Source organism: Lagopus muta, chromosome 6 (assembly GCF_023343835.1).
Source record: "Lagopus muta isolate bLagMut1 chromosome 6, bLagMut1 primary, whole genome shotgun sequence".
NCBI classification, from domain to species: Eukaryota; Metazoa; Chordata; class Aves; order Galliformes; family Phasianidae; genus Lagopus; species Lagopus muta.
In genome coordinates, this window is record NC_064438.1 from 24,011,998 (window position 1) to 24,037,614 (window position 25,617).

The 25,617-nt window shown below is 41.8% G+C and overlaps 1 protein-coding gene across 2 annotated transcripts in view; it reads right to left on the minus strand.

Moving 5' to 3' along the window:
• LOC125694298 (transmembrane protein 263-like) overlaps nucleotides 1–25,617 on the minus strand; it is a 198,777-nt gene that overhangs the window by 168,295 nt on the left and 4,865 nt on the right. The window contains exons 1-2 of one of the 2 annotated variants that reach the window (XM_048947255.1): nucleotides 20,304–20,461; nucleotides 5,922–6,012 (exon numbers count right to left, since the gene is read on the minus strand). In XM_048947255.1, coding sequence (XP_048803212.1) covers nucleotides 5,922–6,012; nucleotides 20,304–20,309 — 97 coding nt within the window. In that variant the 5' untranslated portion in view covers nucleotides 20,310–20,461. Of the gene's footprint in view, nucleotides 1–5,921; nucleotides 6,013–20,303; nucleotides 20,462–25,617 lie in introns of those variants that run through there. The other variant, XM_048947256.1, reaches the window with a different exon arrangement.

The following is a 25,617-nucleotide window of genomic DNA, read 5'->3' on the forward strand; positions in this document are numbered from 1 at the left end:
CAAGACTGAGCTGACACTCCAGGTCATTTCTTTTTGCAGAAACAAGAACTTTTTTGGCCAGCAGAAGAGCATGGCTGCATTGAATCTGTGCCTTAAGAAGAGACAGATGATACTGAAATGTTGCTCTCCAGCCTCAGGCCATTCACAGAAGCAGCTCAGGAAATGTTTTTACAGATGAGAAGACATGCCAGGTACATAAAGTCCTAGCTACAAAGAACAGACAGCCTCACTGCTAATTTCTTTCTCTGCTCTTTAAGAAACCTGTCTTTCTATTTGAAGTTACCTGGCATGTTCAATCACCTTTTTGTGGACTCAAAAAAAGCCTGACAAGTTTTATATTATTTATACATTGCAATCCTATTTTTCGGTATTAGCTTTCAAGTACCTTTTACCTCCAAAAGCTTAAAAAGTTACAGTTTGCTTTTTCAACCATCTCTATTTATAAGAATAGTCAATTCTGTTCCATACACAAAGAATAATATGGTTCAAGGAAGACTTGAACCATTTGGCTACTACCATAGAATACGTCAACAGCAGAGCTAGGAATAGATCACCGTTGTCCCAGTTCCCAGCCGTTCGCTTTAGCTGTGTGACCACAGGAGTAGAGGCAAATCCAGGCTGAGAATGTTGCCAACTGGCCATCAGACAAGAAAAGCAGGTCACTTAAAGAGCTCCTCTGTGGAAGGCTTGCACTGCTGGACAGCACATGGACAAGAGCGATTTGACTTGGGAAAGCAGAGCAGGGCTTAGCAAATAGCATACCTACAGAGAAATTCTTGATGATATTAGCCTGGTGGACTGTGTAAGCACATACATATGTATGTATGTAGTGGATTACAGTAAGAGCCACAGGCAACTTTAATGAAATTCCTTCATACCAGAAAAAGTAACATTTTTCAGCACAGAGCTCAAGACTGACTGGAAACTTAGTGGCTGTAACTGCACCGTTTTCCAGCGCGATTCCTTTGCACTCATTTAGCTCTAGTCAGTTTGGAAACTAGCACACGAAATACTGCTTGCAACAGAAAGATAGAAAACATGACACAGCTCAGGTCTGCAGCATTTATATCTCGGTGCGGCACTTACTTGCAAAGATTCAGCCTGACAACAAAACTTCATCACTGATAGAGATGTATCTCTGTCAACAACTCTTTAACTACTGGGAAAAACACCACATATTCATGACAAAGCCAAACTGCTTATAGGAATACGCTCATTCAACAGCATGGATGCAAACTGAAAGTCACATCCCAGATGACATGCATCAGCTGGCATCTTCTTGCCAACATCAGTCCAGTATGAAGATGGAACTCAGGTTAGTTTCAGACATTTCAAATGCACAGTGGTACCTGAATTAAAATGCAGCTCAATTTTGGGAGCTAGATCTGCACAAATAACACATCTAGGTAAAATACGGCACGCTTGCACTCAAAGGCAATCCCAAACAAGTGATCCACTAAATCCCCCAATTCCTTGAATGAGAGATTCCCAAACTGTGGATAAGTAGTCCTAAAGCTTCCCACAGAAGTACACGATATAATTCTATCTTGCAAAAGATATAGAACAGCAAAAAAGGCTATATGCCTCCATGGAGACAGATTATAGGGCTCACACAAGATGCTACATTTCAAATTGGTGCAAATCATCTGATTTAAGGAACTATCCATGCAGGCTCTTTACTCACAGCAAATGTAAAAATTTGAATTAGGAACACTACAGTTATTTGGAAAGTAAATTCCCCAAGGTTTGTTGTATACTGCAGAGCTGCTAAGACCCACTGCTTTTAATAAAGTTTTATTCCACAAGGTTCTATCTGTCAGCAACAAAGAATGAACATCTCTACTAGGCCTGAAGACTGCAGAAGGGATAGCAGACTGCTCAGACAACTCGTGCTCACTGACAGACCGATCATAGCATGTTGGCCAATAAAATTTTAATGCTTAATGCATAAAGACCGTAGAAGAACAAACTGGTCTGCAAGCTCCCAAGAGGGGCTTCCTGCCATTAAGCAGCAACACAGCTTTTCAACCAGACCGCATAACCTTGCGCTAAGGTTTAGCACACCGGATGCTAATTAGTAGTGCAGGGTCAAAAGGAACAGCCATACCCCAGAACGTGCTAAGGGCTCATTCCTGGAATGCATAACAGTTGCAGTCTGACAAAGTTAAGCCACTTTTCCCTTAAGAATTAGGGTAACAGACAGAGCATGTACACAGAGACTTCGGGAGGACTTTTAATACACAGAAATAGTAGACACAAGGTGTAAGACCGCAGAACTGAGGAACAGCTTAGGTTGGCAGCAGCCTCTGGGACCAGCACGTCCAACCCCTCCTCAAGAAGGAAAACCAAGAGCAAGGTGCTCAGGACCACATCCAGGCAGCTTTTGAAGACCTTCAAGGAAGAGACCTCACAGCCTCTCTGGGCAGCCTATGCTAGCGTTCTGTTACCTGCACAGCACAGAAGTGCATCCCAGTGTTCAGACAAACCCTTGTGTGTTCCTGTTAGTGCTCACTGCCTCTTGTTCCGGCACCAGGTGCCACTGAAAAGAGCCTGGCTCCATCCTGTGGTCTTTCACTGGACTCTCTCCAGCATGTCCACGTCTCATGCACTGGGGAGCCCAGAACCAGGCACAGTATTCCAGGTGTGGCTTCACCAAGTCTGAATAAAAGGGAAGGATCATCCCCCTCAACCTGGCAATGGGGTGAAGTAGTAGGAGAATGGTCAGGGTCACTACGTCATCAAACAGAAGAGACCTGCTCATCTAACTGGAAATGCTAGCTACTCATAATGGCTCACATTACAGAAGCTCTAATCATCAGAAGATTTCATTGCCATCCCCTTTCTTGGGTAATTTATGGGAAAGGGACAGAAAAGCAAGGTGGTGGTAGCAATTAACAGTGCACTGTATTAAATGGTCAGCAACAGAACTCTGAAATGGCAGAAAAAGAAACAACAGATACAGCCAGGAGCTGCGGTACCTGGGCAGCAAAATAAAGTGACCATACTGCCCTTTAACAGCAGACATTTGAGTGATAATCTACTTGAAAGCAGATCAGCATTCAAACACACTGCAACAGATCAACGTGCCACCTCTTGCAGAGCCAAAGGTGCTTCACGCTACTTAAAACAGACCTGCTCCTCCCTGGAGATGGCTGCCCTTCACTGCTTGAATAGCTGCAGCTCCAGACACCTGCTTTCTAACACATAAAGGGCATGATATCAAGGCTAAGGAGAAAGGAAAAGTGTGTGCATGCACAGAAGGAATAAAGGCAAACACGAGTTGGGCAAAGGAAACATAAAATTAAGTAAAAATATCGCACTGAGGGATCAAAAGCTTCGTGGGCTTTGTGGAAGATGCGGAAAGCCACGCTCAAAGCAGCTTTCGGAAGGAAATTATCAGCTTTAAACCCTCCCTCCCGTTCGCTCGGACGCGGGCAGACACACGAGCGCGAGAAGCCCGGCGGCCGTCCCAACGCCCGGCGCTCGGGAAGTGCTGCAGCGCCCCCCCGCGGCCGCTCGGCGCCGTACCGCGCTGACGAGGCTCCGCCGGCCCGGCTCCCATCGCACAACGTCCGCGCTCCGCCATGAAAGGCCGCGGGGCACACAGCCGCCCTCAAGGGGCCTTCTGCAGCTGAAATCTTTACTCGGTTATTCCGACAATATTAAACAGTTAACTCAGAGTAGATTGCATGGATTTAGGTCACAAGTGGATCGGTAAGAGAAACCTGTTATTTCACTGCAATATCCCTAAAGCACACTGTTCCTAACTCCCCCCTTTCAGGAGGGCACACACGCAGCGCCAGCTGGCAGCCAGTGACTGATGCAATCTTCTCCAGTCGTGCTAGAGGACACAGGCTCTGGAGTGCCCTCCATCCCCATGTGCTCGTTAGCAAGAGGCACAGCGCCTGACTCACAGACACCAGGCGCAGCAACGTGGCGTACCCTTGTGAGGCATTTGACTTTATTAGGAAAACGCTATCAGAAGAAACCAGAAAGCAGCAAAGAGCAACAACAGAAAAGACAGCATTTAACGATATTTCATACTGAAAACAGAGATCTGCTTCTGTCACGGGCTATCCGCAATCACTCCTGCAGCTGTATGACGTCTGGTAATTCCGGTTAGTCCCTGCTGGTAGGTAGCAGCTTCTGAGCAACATTCCTGCTATTCGGTCCCATCAATTCCAGCTGTCATTTCAGCACAGTCCTGATGGCCATTTTTCAGGAGCAATTTCTCCCAAGACATCTCTATTCCTGTCGTGCTCTCAGTATCCTTCTCATTTTGTTAGTCTTGGTATCGCTGTCAGTCAAAACACTTCCCGTCTCAGACTTTAAGAGAACTCACAGCATTTACTGCACCACTGCCTAGCCAAGCCAATTCCAATATTACAGTTCTCTCCCTCACACTAGCAAAGCAGGCACGGCCAGGACACACACATTTCCCAGGCCACCCAACAAGTCACACATGGAATATTAATACTGACACTTCTAATCAGTATTCAAACAAGCAGAACTGCAGGCAGAAGCAAGAACTTTCAATGACATAAACCTAGCTTTGCAAAACACAGTCACATGTAAAAAAACCTTCTGATTACACAATTCAAAGGCATAGTCCAAGAATATAAGCCTACTCCTGATGAATTTATGAGTCAAGATGATCTATGTTTTACATTTCAGAATTTGATCTCCAAGCTCACGTAATCATCAGCTCAGGCTGCCAACCAGAATTCTAACTTCAACTACACACTGTGAGTAGTGCACTATATGCACTACTTAGAAAGAACAAAATCAGAATTATAACCATATATATGTATACAGAGGATATGACTGTTTTCCTACACGTGGCTCCTTCCAGCTCCGTAGAAGTTGCAGAGACCTGCATTTCACTTACCTCTCTATATCATAATTGCCAGACAGTGTATGAAATGGCAGAGCAACAAATTAGAACTTAATGTCAAAACTGCAACTGAATACTCAACAAGAAGGGATAGAGCAGCATACACGTAATACTATTTGGCTCGTAAGCTCTTTAACAATGGCTGTCAGTATAAATGCTATATCAAGAATAGATTCTTCTCTTAAAGAAAAATATAAAACACATTTATGATTCCCACAGACATGTCACGATATTTAAACAGTAAGCTGCTACTAAGAACCTCAGCACACGCTGGGTTCTTTAAACTGTCCAGAATAATTATGAGCAGTTGTGTTTCTAAAGTCACTGAACTGGAAACAAAGCTCAAAACATCGCTTGCTGCAATGTTACAAGCTTCTATTCAAAATAAAATAACACCTATTTTGTTACATATATACATATACATATATATATATATATATATATCAGCTACACTTACACAGTTGAAAAAATCCATTCCCTGTATATATCCAGAGCATGTCACTGCAAATGAGATTTTTAATTAAAATTGGCATTTCTGAGCCTCCTACTGACTAACAGCCTCCTTCTCAGATGGCTAAACTGGCTTCCAAGAGAGATGGCAGAAAGAAACAAAATCAAAATGCCTGTCTTTAACAGTGCTCTGCTGTGGCCAGTATCAATAGCAGGAAGCTGCACAGCTGACCACTTTGGAAGTCTTCTCTAACAATTGCTCAAGATATCACAAACAATACAAGAGGCTTTTTATTTCTAACCCTACACTCAGGATGACCAGGACAATTTTAATCAGAAGCCACATTGTTAAAGAGAACACAGAACATTATCAACACTGAAGTGGGTGCAGCCCTCTTCAAATGCAAAAGTAGGCCAGAGGAGAAGTTGGCTCAGCTCTCAGCAAAGCCTTATCTCTCACAGATAAGAGGCAAAGGTAGGCCCTCAAGTCAAATCACCAAAGAAAAAAAATACTTCCTTGACCTGATCACTTCTCCAGTTCAATGCAAAGAATTTGTACTGAACGCCATTACAGTACCTTCGGGAGGTTCTTCCCGCAGATGAGGGGGCAGATCTTCACTTGTCGTCTCAGTTTCATCTTCCACCATCTGTGTTTCTATGGTAGGTCCCTGCAGAACAGAACAAGAGGAGGTAAGTTGGAGAATATTCGGAAAGGAACCACAAAACTAATTACTGGATTAGATAATATGCCAGACGGTAAGGACACGAGGGGCTCCCGTCAGCTCACAAAGTACGCTGCTGGTAGATTTGTCTGTGGTCTGATTACTTAAAGGAGGGGCAAAAACAAAAATAAAAGACTCCTCAAGCTAACAGAACCAGCAACTAAAAAAGTATGAGGGTCTGAGTGAACTAAACCAAACTGATAACTTAGAAATTTCCACCTTTCATTTATAATGCATATGATGGAATCATCATTTCAAATCTTGCTTTCCCAAGGGTGGCAGTGGATTCACCATCAGCTGGAAGTTTCAAGAAAAGAAATACAACCTTTGATTTAAAAGGATTCATGTACATCTCACCAAGACTAGGTTCTTAAACATTGCTGCCCTGCTGAATGCAGTAGATAAACACGAGTTATCCAGATGGTCCCAACACCTCATTTTTCACAGAAAGACAAAGCAAACTTGCTCCTAACCCAACCAGGTCCCTTGACAACACAGCCTTCTGGTCAGTCACATTTGTATCTACACATGCAACACAAATATCTATTGGAAAATAACCAGATTGCTCTCCAAAGTCCTGCAATTCTTCCCAGCCTTCAGAATCTTGGATAGAGCCTCCAACATTGCTTGTGTGCAGATATGAGCTGATTCATCAGATTTGTCGACTTTGGGAGCTTTCAGTTGCATTTAACGTCACTGAATTCACTTTGGAGCTATGAAAACACTGTTGCGTTTTCAATTTCAAAGTATCACAGAAAAAATACCAAGGTCCTGTCTTCCCATTCCCACTCTTCTTTTAAGTAAAGGCAGAGTGAACAGTAGTTAAGGATTTCTTTTCAAACGCTAGTCAAAGTGAAATCAGAAACATAGTACCCATTAGAAACAAAGCTTTGGGGCTCTCTGGAAACATAAATGGGCTTGTAGTCTAGACTACCTGAAAATGTATATGAACGTACACAAGTACAAATCCACAAGTATACAAGCCTACTACGTGTGCCACTGTCGTAATCTTGACTTCAGCCATCCACAACTGCACAAGCTTTACCTAAGGCTTGAAGAAGGACTTCCTCTGCATTTAAAAAACATCTGATGTCAACAGCACCCAGCTTTGATTAAAGTGATAAAATCACTACAAGGTACCAGTTAAAACACTACATTATTCATTACGGTAGTTATCATGGAAAGGAGGGGAAAAGTATATTTACCATAAAGCATAGATAAGAAAGCAGTAATTGGACTGAAATAATCTGATCCAAAAACTCAAACTGAAGAATCAGTTGCAGACAACAAGGTTTATCTCATCACTTCACCTGACTAATATGATCTATTTCTTAAGAATGTGTAAAGAAAATTCCAGACAGGAAATTGAATAGAGTATACACTTTAGTACATTTCTCTATCAGCCACAGGCAGCATATTCCAATACGTTTCTATCCATTAATGTTACAGAGGGAGAAAGGAAAAGACAACTACACTAGTGCACTAAAACAAGATATATTTTCGTATTAAAAATGTAGACGTAGGATAAAAGGCACCAATGTTTCACTGCAAACATTCTGAACCATAGCTGTGAGATTTCCAGACTACAAGGTCTCCTAATCCTCCATCTGTGCTTTCCAGTTTGCCAGATCAAAATTACTCAAGAAAAGAAAGCAAACCAACCCAGTTACAGAACCCTGCACACAAGACAAAGCTTAAGGCCATACTAATTGTATGCAGCCTGATAAGACATGCTGAGTGCTCAGGACTAAAGGAAAAAGCAGACATTAACTACAGATTAATTACTACAGAAGAGTCAGTAGTCTCACTTTGCTACCATTAGATAAACCCGCTCAATCGTTTATCTTGATAACAGTCAATGACAGTGAAGCCCCTTTGGTTTATATCTGCTGCCATTTCCATCAGTACAAGGATGCAAAATGCTATTGCTTTCCTCCTTACACACAACCTAACTAGCATTCACCAAGTACACGGCTCTCCAGTACAGCTATTAATACTGGCAATGCTAATCCTGACATTTTATTTTAGTTTGACGGTCAGCTTAAGCCCTGAGCAGCGGATTCCATCCTTTACTTGATGCAGCAGAGAAGATGACCACTGAGGATAAGGAGAAGGCTGAGGTCCTCAACGCCTTCTTTACATCTGCCTTTTAACACAGTCTCTCACAGTATTTTTCTGGGGAAACTGGCTGCCCGTGGCCTGGACAGGTATACTCTTCTTTGGGTAAGAAACTGGCTAGAGGGCTGTGCCCAACAGGTAGCGGTTAATGGAGTTAAGTCCAGCTGGAGACCTGTTTCAAATGGTGTCCCTCAGGGGTCGGTACTGGGGCCCATCTTGTTTAATATCTTTATTGATGACCTAAACGAGGGGATTGAGTGCACCCTCAGCAAGTTTGCAGGTGACACCAAGTTGGGAGATGGTGTCCATCTGCCTGAGGGTGGGGAGGCCCTTCAGAGCGACCTAGATAAGCTGGATCACTGGGCTGAGGTTCAACAAGGCCAAGTGCCAGGTCCTGCACTTTGGCCATAACAACTCCATGCAGTGCTACAGGCTTGGGGCTGAGTGGCTGGATGACTGTGAAGAGGAAAGGGACCTGGGGGTGCAGGTTGATGCTTAGCTGAGCATTAATCAACAGTGTGCCCAGGTGGCCAAGAGGGCCAAAGCCATCCTGGCCTGCAATAGAAATAATGTGGCCAGCAGGAGCAGGGAGGTGATCAGTACTCAGCTCTGGTGAGGCCACACCTCAAGTACTGTGTTCAGTTTTGGGCCCCTCACTACAGGAAAGATATTGAGGTCCTGGAGCATGTCCAGAGAAGGGCAATGAAACTGGTGAGGGGTCTGGAACACAAGTCTTATGAAGAACAGCTGAGGGAGCTGGGATTGTTCAGTCCAGAGAAGAGGAGGCTCAGGGGAGACCTCATTGCTCCCTACAACTTCCTGAAGGGAGGTTGTGGTGAGGAGGGGTTTGGCCTCTTCTCCCAGGCAAGGAACAGGACCAGAGGAAATGGCCACAAGTTGTACCAGAGGAGGTTTAGATTAGACATAAGGAAAAACTCTTTCTTTCAGCGAGTGGTCAGGCACTGGAATGGCTGCCCAGGGAGGTGTGGAATCACCATCCCGGGCAGTGCTCAACAGGCGCCTGGATGAGGAGCTAGGAGATATGGGTTAGAGGCCTGCGGTAGCAGTGGTGATGGGAGGAAGGTTGGACTAGGTGATCTTGCAGGTTGTTTCCAAACTTGCAATTCTATGATTCTATGATTCAGGTGGGAGAAAATAGAGCCCAGAACAGATCCACAAAGTCTGTGGCTGAGATGCTGCTGGATAACACCCACTTCCAATTCAGAACTTTAACACTTGCTACTGCAATCCCACAGAAGAAAAGTACATGATCCAAGATTACTACTTTTATACAATGTTCTTAACATCTAACAGTGAGAGGGAAATAATATTTAAAGTGAATCTATTTTTATTAAGAAATCACAGTAATTTGAGCTGTTTTCAGAACAGTTTTTTTTATTTTTGATAATTGTTCCAACAAACACTGAAGAAAAACTGATTTACTTTCTATATTTCACGATTTAACATTAAAAATAACAACAACAAAAAACCAAAAATAGTGCCTATAAGAAACCCTGAAATCTCTTACTTCCTAAAATGAGGTTGGAAATGCTTTCTATGGTATAAGCCAAATTATTCAGTGATATTTTATCACATTCGTATCTTGCCACTAATTGCCCTAAGTAGGGAGCTTCAGGAGAAGCAGTCTCAGACATCTGTGTTTATCAGACTTCAGTATATCACTTTAATCACTGAGAGCACTAAGTGTGCAGAGTGCCAGTACTGAACTTTAAGTACTTAAAATGTGAAACAGTTAACAGTAGATGAGATATTAAGTTCTAGTATCCATATCTAGAAGTAATATTTAGGGCTCAAAAACTGACAGATGTCATTCACGAGATATAAACTCTTCACAACTGCTTTGTATATTAGATTAATACATCCATTGCCTCTTTAGTTATATCTACTGAGTTCAGCTCACTGGGTCTTCTGCAAGCTTGGTAACATAATCATCAATATTTAGTACAAAATGTCCATAGTTCTGGCAGTGTGGTAATCAAACAAAACTCCTAGGAAACTCCCTTATAACAAGGTTTATAACTAAGTTACAGATAAAATTCTTGGTCTCCGCTTTGCGTTTTAAATGATTATTTCCATAATGAGGCATCAGTGAGGTTTGTTTTTTTTAATCCTTAAGGATCCTTGACAGATGAATAACGGAGTGGGATACACACAACTGTATAAGTTAATGGCTTACAGATGAGCAGCCACGCAGCGTACAGCAATTCTATAATAATCATCTCAAGCTCCAGCTATGGCAGAAGCAATGCACGCAGACATTGCTTTTACACTGACGCTCCCTCCAACAGGATAATGCCTTTAATAATGTACTTTACCTTTTGGCTAGCCTGAAGAGGTCAAGCAGTTGCACTTGATCTCTGTAGGCCCCTTCCAAATGAACTATTCTATTCTACAAGCATTTAAGAAGCAGGAAGATGCATCAACAGTTCAGAAACATCAGTAGATTGTTAACTGCACAACATTCTTTTCATTATATAGGCTTGTATAGTCTTTTAAATTGAGAAAGTGGTTCAATTCCTCACTAGAGGCACTGAAGAAGCACTGATTTAAACATGTACTATTATAGGAATAGGTTATGGCACAGAGCCTAGGAACATACAATCGAAAAGAACTGCATTTTGCTGTCTCACATTGTGTTTCACAGAAGGTTGTGTATTTATGGATCAAGAGGACTGCCAGTATTGAATTAAATAAGTGCCATGAAAAGGAGTGTAATCACTTATCAGCACCTCACACTTTTCCCTGGGACACAACATTTGAGTATAACTCAGCCCTTCAGTGTTATGCCAGGATTTTCAGCATATTTAAAGGCCATCTACTTTACAAACGCTGCAGTGACAGAAAGGAAGAAGGTTCCCACTCAGTGAGGGTCAGTGTTTTCCACAAAGTATTGAGTTATGTCAACGACACTGAAAATGACAACTGTATCAATATACGATTTCAGCACAGTCAGCCACACAAACAGCCTATGCCATCTAATTCTCAGATTACAAAGAAATGAAAAGAAACAGCAGAAGCGCTCCCAACACTAGGCAATCATGATTGGAACACTTTGCATCTAAGTCAACAGTGACACAAGATGGTCATTGTAAATACCCAAACACAGAAGTCATGGGAACTGCTAAGCTTTCTAATAAGTCCCTACAAGGAATTTTGAAGTAACCAAAAATCCCAGTCCCCTCTGCACACACATATTCAGACCTTTTGAACTTTACTTCTCCAGTCTACAATAGTTATCACGTATAATCTTAAACTGAAGGCTGTTCACTCACTGTTCAGTGAGCCATGATTAGGCTAGTGAATAACCAAGAAAAAAAAAAAAAAGAAAAAAAAACAGAGCCAACAGCAAGGGGGGGATAATGTAAGTACAAGTTCACTGGATTTTTTTATTATTGAAATCTCTTGTAGATTGGGGCAAATATTTCAAGTTCCCTCCAGTTTATGACTAGTAAGAAAACAGCTTCACTGCTGTTCCCAAACAAAGAAAGGCACATACCTTACAATTCTGGCCCTGCTTGTCATTCATACCCTATTCCTAGAAACACTATATTTTCCTAGATAAGTCATACAAAAAAGGCAAAAAAAAAAAAAAAACAAAGCAGAAAAGAGCCCATTGGGTAACATGCATGAATACTCTCATACTTCTCTCCATTATAGTGAAGCCTATTAGGAATCACTTCCCCTTTGTGGAGCTGAAGCTGGAGGAATTCAGAGCCCAAAGCCATGGCTACACCAGCAGTGTTGCGTTTCAGTTCTTAGACCAGCTTTTAAAAATTATTCTGGCCTCCTGGCCAAACTCCAGCTCTTAATTTCTCTATGCAATTTCAAGTGAAAAAAAAAAAAGTATGTATTTCCTGACCTAGATTCTATTCTTGTTCCTGAACACTTCACAGCATTTTCTCCTTTCCAATGTTCATCTTCAAATTTGTCCCTGCACTGCCCTTAAGAGTAGAGCCTCACTTCTTCCCCTGTTCAAACCTGCCTTCCTTCTAGAAACACCTCTCCATAGAGGCCCATGAGGTCACACCTCCTGCCTCATCCTACTCAAACCTACAGCTGTCAGCCTATATCACCACATGTCCTCTGTCCTGCCCAGCACCGAAGTTCAGATCTGGTACTCTACATAGACATCATTCCAATAAGGCAATTGAACAGAAGAAAATTAACAGAAGTGAAGGCTTTACTATTCCACTCCGAGCACTGGTCCAACACCATTTTACTTGGTTTTATTTGTTTGTTTGTTTTTAAAGGTAGCACAAAACGCATCTCAGCTGATAACTATGAAGGACAGATGTGTCTCTAGAGTGCCACAAAACTGAGTGTATCTGTGGGAAAAAACAGATGAACTCCTCCCTAAGCAGGGGAGAGTTTGCAAAGAGCTTTGGGAAACTAACATGGCATTTTCGAAGTACCTTAGTGAAAGCACTGACCTTTATTTGTTACATTTAAAGAATACTTATTCCATGCCCAGGAGACCAAATATAATTGGTTTCCAGCATATCACATACTTTCCCCATTCCTAAAAACAAAAAAAGCCCCCAGCAGTTCTTCTCATCCCAGGTTTGTTTCCTCCAAATGGAAGGGAAAAGGGACATGTTATGGTTAGGCCCAACATGTGCTGATGACAAAAGATTTGTCAGACCCACTAACAACAGCTACATTTTGTCCAGCTTTCCTACAGTGACATCATTAAGACTGGTGTTAATTTGGGGTCTCTCCTCTATCCAACCACTGTAAAGAAGCTCCAGAGAACTTACCTGCAATATTTCATATTTAATCAAGTTAAGTTATCCCATCTTTCACACTTGGAAGTGACTTGTGGCTTAGGATGGAATGTCTTTTCTGCTTCTATAGAAAGACAAAAAGCCTGAGTTTCTAAGGAAACGAGATTTCTTTGCTTTTAAAAAAGAATTTTCAACAAGTAGACATGGTGTAGACAGTTCAACAGAAAGTCTCCCTTCCAGGGAGCTAATTGTCAGCTAAGGCACAGAACTACCCAACACTACCAACTACCAGCCTAAACACCAGTGCTGGCAGCTGCTCTTCAACTGCAGAAACAAGCTGGCAGCACAGTTGCTGCACCTTCTGGAGGCAGGTGTTTGTTGCAGCTGCAGGTTTTATTTCAGCAATAAGCTTTCAGTACATTGTAGAATTAAGACTTCCATTTAAATTTCTCTAAACGCCGTAGGAACGCTCCAGTGAATCAGCCATCACTTAACTGCACACCCACACCTCAGAGGCTTCCAAAGTTGGCTGCACTTCTCCTGCAGAGGAGAGGAAAAATTGATCGGCAACCATAAACAGTTTTTTCACTTTCCTGTAGGTTGATGAGAGCCTCTTGATGGATGCTTTGCTTTTAATTCCGCAAAACAAGGTTAGCCCATAATGAGAGCTTCTGTGCTAGCTTTCAGCCCAAGGGGAATTTGAGTTGCAGTTATAAATCCCCTAGAACATTAAAGGAAAGTACAGAAATAGAAATGCTGAGGACGACAGCAGTGTAAAATTATAGCACTTTGTTCGTAGTACACTGTGAGAACGTACTGGAAAAGTTGCTTAGATTACTTGTTCTTCTCTGTACTTGGGCAAACACATTAGGAAGGCTGTGATTTCAACAACATCTAGTTTTGTCTTAACAATGGGGCAGAACATTCCTGTAGAGGAAGGGGGCAATGAAACAGTTTTTGTGCAGCTAACCCCAAACCAAGCCCAAGTTCTATTGTTCTCAACAGAAGAGTCCAAATCCTATTTCTACAATAATAAAACAACTCCACACTGCAATCCCAATTAGGATTTATTTGGCATAAATAAGTTCTCCACAAAGCAATGCCACAGTCTATTCTCCATTCAGCAAGATAGTAAACAGTCTGCTTTGCACTTCTTACCCTCTCACAACAAAAAGTCAATACAGTCAGCAACAGTTCTGACAGTTCTGCACTTCTGAGCTAGCAATTTCATTGAGTTCTATTTTGATTGACAAATCTTTTCCATCTGAGTTTAGTTACTAAATTAGCATTAGCACAGAAGCATTTTTGAAACATAAACAAAACCAAAACACCTCACTTCTGACCACATACTGACCCGACCCTAAGAGCACTCCTCACTTTGAGCTGGTTCAACAGCGTAATCACCAAGAGATAATATACTGCTGCAGCATGAGAGCTGAAAAATTGCCCAGAAAAAGGCTCCATGATTTGCTATCAATTTCAGTTTGAACTGCTGTCTCCACAAGGAAGAGTATTCCTCATCCAGAATGTCTTTTGCATGGAATTGCACTTACTTGGAGAAAAATAAGTTCCATGAAGGCAAAGTGTCTTTGCACAGTAATTCAAACATTAACAATCAGTAAAGTTGGAGACAGTCCAATACATACAGAAAAGTCACTACAGCAACACCAGACAGACTTGAAACAGAGCACGGATATGGAATGATACTGGACCAAAGCATGATCCCACAGCACTGCACACCAATTTGAAAGCAATTAAATAATTGCCAATATATTAAAATATCAATTAACCTCTAACAGCAACTTATCATTCTTTGATATAGTGAATATCATAGGGGAAGAGGAAAAAAAAATATTCCTACCATCAAAAGTAAACACTAATGAGATTTTATGACCCAAAGTTTTTTTTTTCAAATAGCAAAAGCAGTATATTTTCCCCATCTCGTTTCTTGCCAGGTAGATTTAATGATGAGTGGCAATGTTACTGACTAAAGAAGCTGGACAGCATACACTGTAGAAGGAATATTTTCCATTTTCCTAATGAGACATGCAAGTATCTCTATACTCAAGAGAGCTGGAGACTGCATGAGAAACTTGTTTAAAACACAGATGAGAAGCCCTCTGTTTAATAGCTCAGGCCTGCACCAGAGTTCATTAGTATTGTCTGAACCGTGCTACAGACAGCACTTCTTTCCTTGCTGTTGTCCTCAGTAAGGGGAGACTTTCGCACGCAGTACTCTAAAAAGCTCACAGAGAGCTGCACTAAGCAGTGTTCCTTAACAGTGGTTTCATATGGCCAACTTGAATTACATTACCTGCATGCATTTCCTTAATAGTGCACAACTACTGTTTTAGCTTTAATGAGCTGAAATAACCAGTTTTTCCAAGGGCTTTCACAGCTAGAATGCAATGGTTTCTGTGACAAAACTCAAGATACAAAGTACATAAGCATGTATCCAACCTGACAAACACCAGCACTCCCAATAGTCAGAGCTTTCCACAGAACAGCCTGAAACAGATGCTGATTTCTTAAAAAATTAACATTTCATTTTTTAGACAAAAAAAAAAATAACAAGGAGATTGTAATATTGTAATTGTAATATGTGGCACTCACTGCACATCACTATCCTGGTGTTTCTGCTGATGGCTAGGTAGTAAAGTCTATTTTCTTCCTCACAAAGGAGAATGCCAGCTCTCTAAGCTCAGAGCCTTGCATGGTGTTCTATACATTTATTGTCATTGTGTTCTAAAGCCATAGTATCTCAAGTTATTTACTTAACGTACAGAGCAAGCATTACATCCGCTAGCCCCAAGCTCTCCAATTTTACACCTAACCAGCATGCATCAACTCAAAGCCAGAAGCACTGCCAGCAATAATGCCCATTCTATTTCAGGCACCATAGAAATCTCTCTCATTTGCTTCCAAATTAACTGCAAGAAGTGTAAAAAAGATCACAAGTTGCTGCATACAGCATTACAGCTAGAGTTACTTCACCCAGCAACAAAACAGCTGTCAGATAGAGAAAGCACTTGATCATAACAACTGCAGACATTGCACCTGTTGGCTCATAAGGAAGAACTTACTCCGTTGACAGTTGCCTGCAGTTTCTGTGGATCTCCAAGGTGCACAGGTTTTTCCTTGATATTTACATAGAAAGAAAGCACAGGAATTGCACTAGAAAGAACTTCAGCAGCAGTGCACAAGTGGTAAGATCACAAAGTCTGTTAACACAAGCATAAGCCACCTTCATGACTTCAGTCACAAAATGAACTGCTTAAAGAGCTCCACTTCTGCTAGCACATATCTTACCCAGAACACTGAAGACATGAACCCTCTTTCAGTCCCTCTGAAATTCAGGTAAAACACAGGGAAAAGAAAACCACCACAAAGTTCATAGGATTGTGCACTCACCAGAGGTGCTCCATCATAGGCAAATATTTAAGTCAGAGCTACTTATAGTATTTGTACAGTCTGTAGACCCTTTTACTTTTTCTATCAGTTACATTCACTGTCCTCCCATTTCCTATAAAAAATTTACGATTACATGCTGGGAAAAAAAAAAAGAAAAAAAAAGAAAAGACAACATACTCCACAGCAAGCAATATCTTGACTGTTCTCCCTTTTATAAGCTGCTCCTTTCCAAAGTGCTTTTCATTTCAGCTGTCATGAGCCCTGCTAGGCAGGATCACAGACACAAAGTTACGCATACGTCAAGTTTTAACAGGACAATCCATGACACCCTTCAGGAACCGTTTGAAATTACAAGCGAGAGAAACATTTACTTTGGTTTTTCTTAACTTTTGATTGGACTTCATCTTCAAAACACCTACCCCGTATTAGATCTCTAGTGTTCTCCTGCCAGCATCGGATATCAAAAGCAGTAAGAAAAACAGAACAACTCCAGGCAGTAAGATCACGTTTGTTTTCTTAAATATAGCTATAAAAGTTTCTCAGAGTTGAAACATTTTCATACTGCACACTCTCAATCCAAAATATGTAACTCAGATGTGAGCACAAGCACCACCACCTCTCCCTATACTTTACACAATCATCTGAATTCAATGGAAAGGTGAGCAGCTACTTCAACAAAATCACCTCTTTGAGCCTGCTTTCCCAAAGAATTTCAATACCCCCAGACTCTCTCAATGCTTTTCATTCCTGAGTGCATTCAACTTAGAGCAATGACAGGAGCAGCAGTGGTAGAAGCAGAAGCAGTCACTGCAGCAGCTGCTGCATCAGGCAGCCACCAGGGATGACTCCAATGTCCTAATTCATTGACCTGTTCAAAATAAGATGTAAAGAGGTGGCTAGCCAGGAAGCAAGACCATTCTTCAATTCCAACAAGATCCGAGAACGTGATGGGTGAAGGCTAGGTCCTTTCCCCACTGTTATCCACTTCCCCAGTAAATGGAACAGCCCTCTTATCCTAAGAGGCTTGGTACCCAGGCTCCTAATGCAGCCTGGTGCATTTTCCTGCCATCACAATCTTCCGCCCTCGAAGAAAAGCTTTTGCTCTTGGCATATTTCAGCCAGAAAATATTTTGTATTTCAGCCTTTAGAAAAGAAGACTGAGAGGGGATCTTATTAATGTTTATAAATATCTTAAGTGTGGGAGACAAAGGGATATGGCCAACCTCCTTTCAGTGATCTGTGAGGAAATGGCCATGAAGTGGCACTTAGAAAGTTCTGCGACAATATGCAAAAGAACTTCTTTACAGTAAGGGTGACAGAACACTGGTACAGGCTGCCCAGGGAGGTCGTGGAGTCTCTTTCCATGGACAAATTCAAGACCTGTCTGGACACATACCTGTGCAGCCTGCTGCAGGGAGCCTGCTTTGGAAGGGGCTTGGACTCAGTGATCTCTGGAGGTCTCCTTCCAACACCTACAATTCTGTGATTCTGATATTCTTCACACATTGCATACGTACTCCAATGTATAGCGCTGGTCGACCCTCAAGCGAACTGCATCTCATTCCTATCTTATAGCTTAGGAAAAGGAGGTTTCAACCAATTTTATATTTTGTGCTGCCTGGAAAGCTCCATAGATGCCATCTCTAAGCATCACCGGTGCCTGAAAGAGTTGGGAATAGAAGCAAAGTGAGCACTGACATGATCCTGTCTTCTCCAGCTTCAGCACTTCAAGCTTTAAATAACTAATTTGCCACGTTGCTTTCCCCGTACCTTTTTAATAGAACACTTATTTTATTTGATTGACTTAAAAATAAAGCACAAACTTTAGTTTCCCCAGCAACCGTGAGACACTAGTTACAGATCACGGAAGGATCAATCCCCTGATGCTACCACTTCTCCTCAGCTGCTTTCCACTCTTCCAAACAGACAGATCATCCTTACACAAGCCAGCATCAGCTTGTTTTACTCCGACAGCCCTGCATTCTCAGCAACCTGCTAATCAGCAACAACAAAAAAGGCTCAAAACAAATGCTGATAAGAGGCACACAACTTCAGATATACTTTCCAAGGCATAGCAGCATTTAGGTAAGAAATAGGAAAGGTAACTTCTCAAAAAGCTTGATTCTTAAACGTTGTTACCCTGCACTGATCAACAACTTAAAAAACTTCAAATTGATTTGTTTTAAAATCAGACTGAATTATCTGTGAGCAGGTCCATGAAAAAGGTTCAGATCCAATTCTCACACCACACAGAACTCTCCTCCTCTCCAATCTCTTCCCCATTTTATGAGCTTAAAAAAAAAAAAAAAAAGAAAGAAAAAAAACTAGGCACAAACATTTATGATGCATTACAGCTGTTTATTAAAAACATAATTATTTCCACCACACACAACCCATATCTTCAGACTTTAAATTATGCATCTCACATTACATTACATCTTATTCAGGCAAAAACTACAGCAAAGGGAAAGAAATACATACTGAAGTTACTTGAAAACTATGGAGCTTCTTAGACTGAAATGCTCACAGATGATAAAAGGGTTTAAAAAAGGAAGTCAGAACACACATGAATTCCCTCCAACCACAACACAACTCCACTCACACACTGCCATATTTTTTGTTAGGCCATTCAAAACAACCGCGAGCTTTCCTGCTCTGGTCAAGGCAAAAGAAGAATTCAGCAGAAATAATGGGCTTAGCAAGAATAATCAGCAGTTTACCCCACATGCAATAAAACAGAAGCTGAAAGGCAGCTTTTCTCTATTTTGGCCTCAAGCTGGATGTAGTACTCAGCCAACAGGCTGAGATTTCTGCTATGCAGTGCATATGCTATGCAATCCAAGGCCATAAGGCTGTTTACAAATACCTTCCTCATGCATATTTTTGTTATCCCACTCTATAAGAACAAGCAATCAAACAGAAGAAAAACCAACACCTTCAGCTGTTAAGCAAAATGAAAAACTAACACTGCACAGCAGGAATAACGTCTTTTCAGTAAGGGTGACAGAGCATTGGAAAAGGCTGCTGAGAAAGGTTGTGGCATCTTCTACAGAGTTATTCAAGACCCATCTGGGTGTCCACCTATACAAACTATTGAACTTGCTTCAGCAAAGGGATTGGACTCAATCTCTCGAGGTTCCTTCTTTGCAATTTTGTGACTCATATACATTTCTTTCCATATGCTTGGAAGCTGCCTCTCTTCTTCCACCCATGAGCTGCACAGACACTGAGATGGCGCCCCTCATACATGTGCAGATGATACTTAACTTGAGTGACCAGAATTTGCACAGCCCAGGACTCAAAGTATTTATAAACTGGGCAACTTTCATCCCACAGTTGGCTCTGAGGCTCGCAGAGAAAGGCCTGAGTCAGGATTCCCTGTCACAACAGGTGCAGGCCATAGGTACATACAGTTTCTGCCTCCATGAGCTTACGATGTAAAGGATGGATAAAATTTTCACTGCTAAACAAACCGAGGAGACAGGGAGCACCTAGTGTGCCACGTATTTCAGAGTGTTGGACGGAGGGGAGCAGCTCATAAGGACACCTACTTGCAAACAAAAGAGATCAATAGAAGGAAACACCTTGACACAACCCTAAGTCATTTCTGCGATGTAATCCTGTGCCTGACTCCTCGGGCAAGCACAACAACTGCAAAGAGAACCTTTCTAGCAAGAGCTATTGCGTTACAACTTTAATAACCCCATCCCAGCATCCACCTCCACCAGGACACCAAGTTCAAAACGAGACGATCGACCTCATCCCTACCAGGGGCTGCACGGCAAGCCAACCAGGAGGGCTGTCTTCCCGCATGCCCTCGGAAGGGCCCGAGAGAGGAGAACCGCAAGCGATGCCCCGAGCCGCAAGGAGATGGCAGAACCCCCGCGCTGCGGAGCCGGCCCGCCCGGGTCGGTGCTCGCCGAGCCCCGGCTCCTCGGGGGGCCGCTCCCCGCCTCACCTTACCTTCATGCCGCGTCTCCCCGCGCACCGCCCGCAGGGGATGGAGGGCGGGCGGCCGTCGCAGCCTGCTGCGTCCCCGTCTCCCCCACCGCTCCGGCTCCTCCCGCCCGATGTAAACACACACGGCGGCGGCTGAGGGTGGGCCGAGGGGGGGCAGCGCCATGGCAACCTCGGCCGGAAGAGGAAGCGCGGGGGTCAGGGGCCGCCATCTTAACGGGGTCCGGCGGCCGGGCTGCGGTGCTGCGCGGCAGGCGGAGTGCCGAGTGCTGAACTGCGAGCCCTTACGGCCGCGCGAGCGGAGGGGAAGCTGCCCACCGCGGGGTGGTGTGGGGCGTTCATCGGCAATTCGCCTAGTGCTGTGGAAGGGGCAGCCAGCCGTGCGCCTTGGCCGTCAGCTGCACGGCGATAACAGCGCGCAGGTTGTTGTGCTGACAGGTGTGCTGCTGTGACCGTCGCCGGGCACAGGCGTACAGCTGGATGCAGGGGTGGTTCTGCCAGCGATCGCTTGATGCGATCAGTGACAGCCAAACAAGGCACAAGAAGGAGGATGATTTGAACAGCTTGTGGAACTGGGAAGTAGCGTTAAGCAAATGGTGATGAGTATCATTTGCTCTGATTTCACATAATTGCAGAAGACTGAGTTAACACACAACATAACCTGACAAGTGATTGAACCCAAAGGAGATCTCCTTTTTGTTTTTTTTCCCCCTTTACCAAGAAACATCTCAGTTCCTTCTCCAAATAACATGCACTTGACCATTTAAGTCTTCCAAACTGTTCTCCAGTACAGAGGAACCTATTTAGTTAGAAACCAAAATGGAAAAAAAAGCACTGGCTTAAAAGCCTTGGCATGCCTGCTCTCGGTGCACAGGAAAAGCAATTGTTTTTTGTTTGTTTTGGTTTTGATTTACTTCGTGCTGTCCTCGTTTCAATGTCTTTTCAGGAGTGATTGCTTTGAACAAGCTCTAATACTTTAGCCTGAATACCCATTAATGGCTGTACCAACTGTGCACCTGAAATAGGATTTTCCAGGTTTGTGTCATCCAGCTGGATTTAATCCATTTCACACAAGCCAAGCCTGCTCTGGTACATGAAGCAAAGCATGTTAAGTGGCACCCACTGATCCTAAGTGTCACCTCAAAAAACATGAGAAAAAGTTACTGTAGATATACCTACAGTTATTTTTTTTTTATTATTTGCAAGCAGTAGAGTTTATGTCTTTATAGTATAGAAATTACCTTCCCAGCCTTCCTGAAGGACAGAGAAGACAAGGTTTACCTGTCCAGAATTTTCAGTGAAGGCTGAGGACCTGAAACACTGAGTTAATAAAGCATGTTATAAACACGTGTAATAAATATTTTTAAGATGTCAAAACCAGTGGCAAAATATTTTGACCTTCAGATTTGGTCACAATACACCCCAAAGTGACTTTTAACAAGAAAATTAAAAGCAGTTTCATAAAGTTACCATTCTTTGCAGAGGGGGGGAGTGTGTGAGGTAGAAAGTGATACTTGGGCATAATTTTTGCTGTGTAGACTAGAAGGCACACCTTTCAGGTATAGCACAACATGTCACATGTGCCAACTTAAGGAGATGAGATTTCAGCACTTTCTGTCTATGCTTGTGGCCAGACATGGCTCAGCAATAAACATCCGAACAATGACTGAGATTCCGGGTCTCAGCTTTACAGTGATAGTGCTTTCCCTAAGATGTATCTTAACATACAGAAATAAATAATGATCATTGTAAAGCATTCAGGTAAAAAAGCATTAAAAGAGTAGTTGGTTCACGTGCTAAAGGGTTCTAGTAGAAAGGAAATTATTTCCAGGCAATGTAGCTGCTGATTAGTACAACTCCTCCAGACCTCCTGTTCCAGATAAAAAAATCCTTCCTCATAATGATAAAATAAATTGGCCATTAGACTTACTAATCCCAAGAACACCTGGCAAGCAAATCCACAACTTTGCAGAAATGAAAGCAGTAACCTTTGTTCATGCTTTACCTCACTGAAAGACCCACGTACTGAAATAGCTTCCCTAAACTTGTTTGTCTTTATATCTCTCTCCTCATAGCAGCATTTAAGTCTCTTCCCTTAACCCTTACCACATCCCTAGAAAGTTGGGAGGCACTTGCTGCATCAGGTAGCTGGACTCCAGCAAAGTACGCATAAAATTCCTTCTGAGAATTTAAGTTCAGAGGTGTAAAAGGTGACCAAATCAAGGGAAGTTACATACTTGCAGCAGTCAGTTACCTGAACAATACTGTACATCAGAATCTGTATGAAGCATCCAATGCACAAAACATTAATGACAGAGCAGAAAGCATCAGTCAGTCCAGAATGTAGGAGACTGGTAACACCCTAACTCTGAAACTTACATCTTTTAAATACTTGCCCCTGTTTGTTTGCAAACATCAACATATCCTAGTGGTGCAACAAGAAAAACCTAAACAATCTTGTGATTCAGCTGTGTCACTGAAAACTATGATCTGTTAGAAGGAGTGTTCAGAGATCCATAGGTCTCTACCTGCCCATTCCTAAGAGAAGCCTCCGGCACTCAAGCTGAACAATGTGGGATGCCAATGCTCACATACTTTTAGAGTAATTCCTCTGTGAACATCTCAGCATTTCCCATTGAATTTCAGCACTAGTTGCAATGTGAATGAGCAAGAAAGCAAAGGTTCTGTGTTGTATGAAATAAAGATAAGCCATGCTTCCCTCTGGAAGGGAGAGAAGCCTAAGAAAAGTAAGGTATTTAAAAAAAAAAAAAAAAAAAAAAAAAGTGATAGAATCAAGCATAACCAAATGGGCAGCACATTTTTGAATGCTTTTTTAGGGGATGGTAACAATAGGAAGTGCTTAGAAATAATTTCATTCACAAAGTTTGTTCTTTTTTTTCTTACTAATTATTACCTATTTTGTTCAGAATTTGTAAGTCTTGCCTTTTTAAGTCATTACACAGACTTAAAAATGGATGCTTAGAACAGTACTACTGCACAAGTAAATGCAAAAAGCAACATCTGGAATTTAAGAATAAAGAAATGTTTCTCTCCCTGTGACTTTTAGCAACTCTGCTAGAGAGTAGATCTGCTTAATGAAATGCCTCAATTAGAAATAATTTTGTGCACTACTGTACTCATGACTGAAGACTGATACTCTATCATTACAAGGAAAATGGAGAACATACAGCCCTGAAGATATCCCTGATGTAGCTGCACCTCTGAACTCTTACAAAGAACATAAAAAGTTGACAAGGGTAAGCCAGGTTTAACTTGCTGTTTTCACTATGTGAACTGAAAGGAGAAATAAAGAGCAGGGGCAGAGAGCTATCAATTAAAAACAGTAACATATTTTCCAATGTACAGATAACAAGTTTCAAGAACACATTGCTTTTAACCTCAATGGTATTTTCCTCACAGGTATTGGACAGCTGGAGAGATCTGTCATTTTCACTTTCGGGGCTCACTGTTGCTCTAAACTTTTTGCTTGCAGTCACATCTCACACGCACATGCATGCAGAGACAGCTTAGTAACTCCACTGTGAAGAAAGTTTAGAAGGTACTGGCAATACAGTGTAGTAGAAAACACCTGAGGTAAACATTCAGAACCTGTGGGTCCTGTTTCATGGTCTTTCATCTTGGGTTCAGGTCTGTGCAAGCATCCCTTCCCTATTGATAGGAGAGCAAAACAAAGCCACTGGCAGATTTGTCACTTAACTATTTCTTTTAAATTGTTACTATTAATGACTGGAATAGTAGATTTTCTTAAGAGTTAAATGTGGTGGAAAACTACTTGTCGTTGACCTTGGCTCCCACGGTGTTTTTAATTCTCCTTTTCCCCCCTTCATTCTGTGTTGTTACATTACTAAGAGTCTTGGGCAAGTTAAATAGGAATGTACTGCTCTTACAGAAGAGCCCTAAGCAAGACTATAAAGGTGTTATTTATACAATACTGAAAAATGGCAGTAATAAAAAGAAAACCCTATTAGCCTTCTTTCCAAGCTGAAATTGTCTAGCTATCAAGTAGATATATGACAGGAACTCAGGACACACTGCTGCTTTGGATTACAAATGGCACTTTTGCTTTAATCTGTTATGTTTTTTCTCTTACTTGGAAAGTTCTTATGTAAAAATCAATCTTAGCTGTCTTTAGTAAAGATCCTTCTGGTTAAAGGGATAGTGCTAATTACCTTCTAAACCTGTACTTATCAGTCTGCCCATTTAACAGCATGCAAATGGCTTCTGCGAAATCCTGAACCCCACACGGCAGGCTGCCTTACTCTGACATGTTTGGTTTTTTGTTTCCTGATACATTTGTGGTGGTGTTGTTTTTTCAATAAGTATTAAGTGAGGGTAGGTGTTTAATGTCTGTGGCAGTGCCTTTCACAAACTGTTACTTGACAAGTAAATAAATATACTGAAGAGACACTGAACTATGACCATCCCGTGGTTGCCCTCAGAACACCAAGGGAGATTTTCCAGTTACACTACAGCATGTAGAACTTTACACTGCTGATATCATATGGACAAGGCATTTCTGGCAGATGATGGCACTTTCTAGAGAGATTTTTACAAAATGAGTTTTAAGAGAAAGGGCATGCTATTGGCAACTAAGGATTCTCAGAGCCCATTTCCCTCCTCTCATACACTGTATATCCACAAAAACAGAATATATGTTTGGTAGAAAATGCTACACCTGGAAGGATTAAAAAAAGAAATAAGGCAAAAATAGTCATTATTGAAACACAGCTATAGTGCTAGCATCTCACACTCATTGTCTAATGTTGTAGAAGCATTCAAAGAATAAGATCCTTTCATTTCTGAAGTCATGTAAAATCTCTTTTAGTTTTGACAGGCTAGACTTCAGTTTAAGGTGTATACGCATAGAAAATCGCAGATATCCTGTGTTTAATTTTCAAAGTGGTCAAGAATTGTGTTTTGTCTGAAGTTCACATATTTTCACTTCTTTAATCAGAGATTGCCTTCTGTGAGAGTGAAGAAACTATTTCAGTTCAATTTTAAAATGTAATAGAAGTAATCAGTTCAATCATATAATGATGCAAAACTAAACGTATGGTAAGAAAACCTAAAGATTTGAAAGCACTTCATGCCAAATAAATTGTGAAAGCATGCACTCTTAAATGGTTTCAAAATCAAAACTCAGATGAGATGATTGAAAAAAAATCTACAGACTCAATGCCTTTAAAGAAACTGGAAGCTGCATTTCATGAAAAAACACGTATTTGGCACTGAAAGCAATTTTTGATAATTTGAATGAGAAAAAAGAAAGGAAAATAAGTGGGCTTGAACTTTTGAGTTT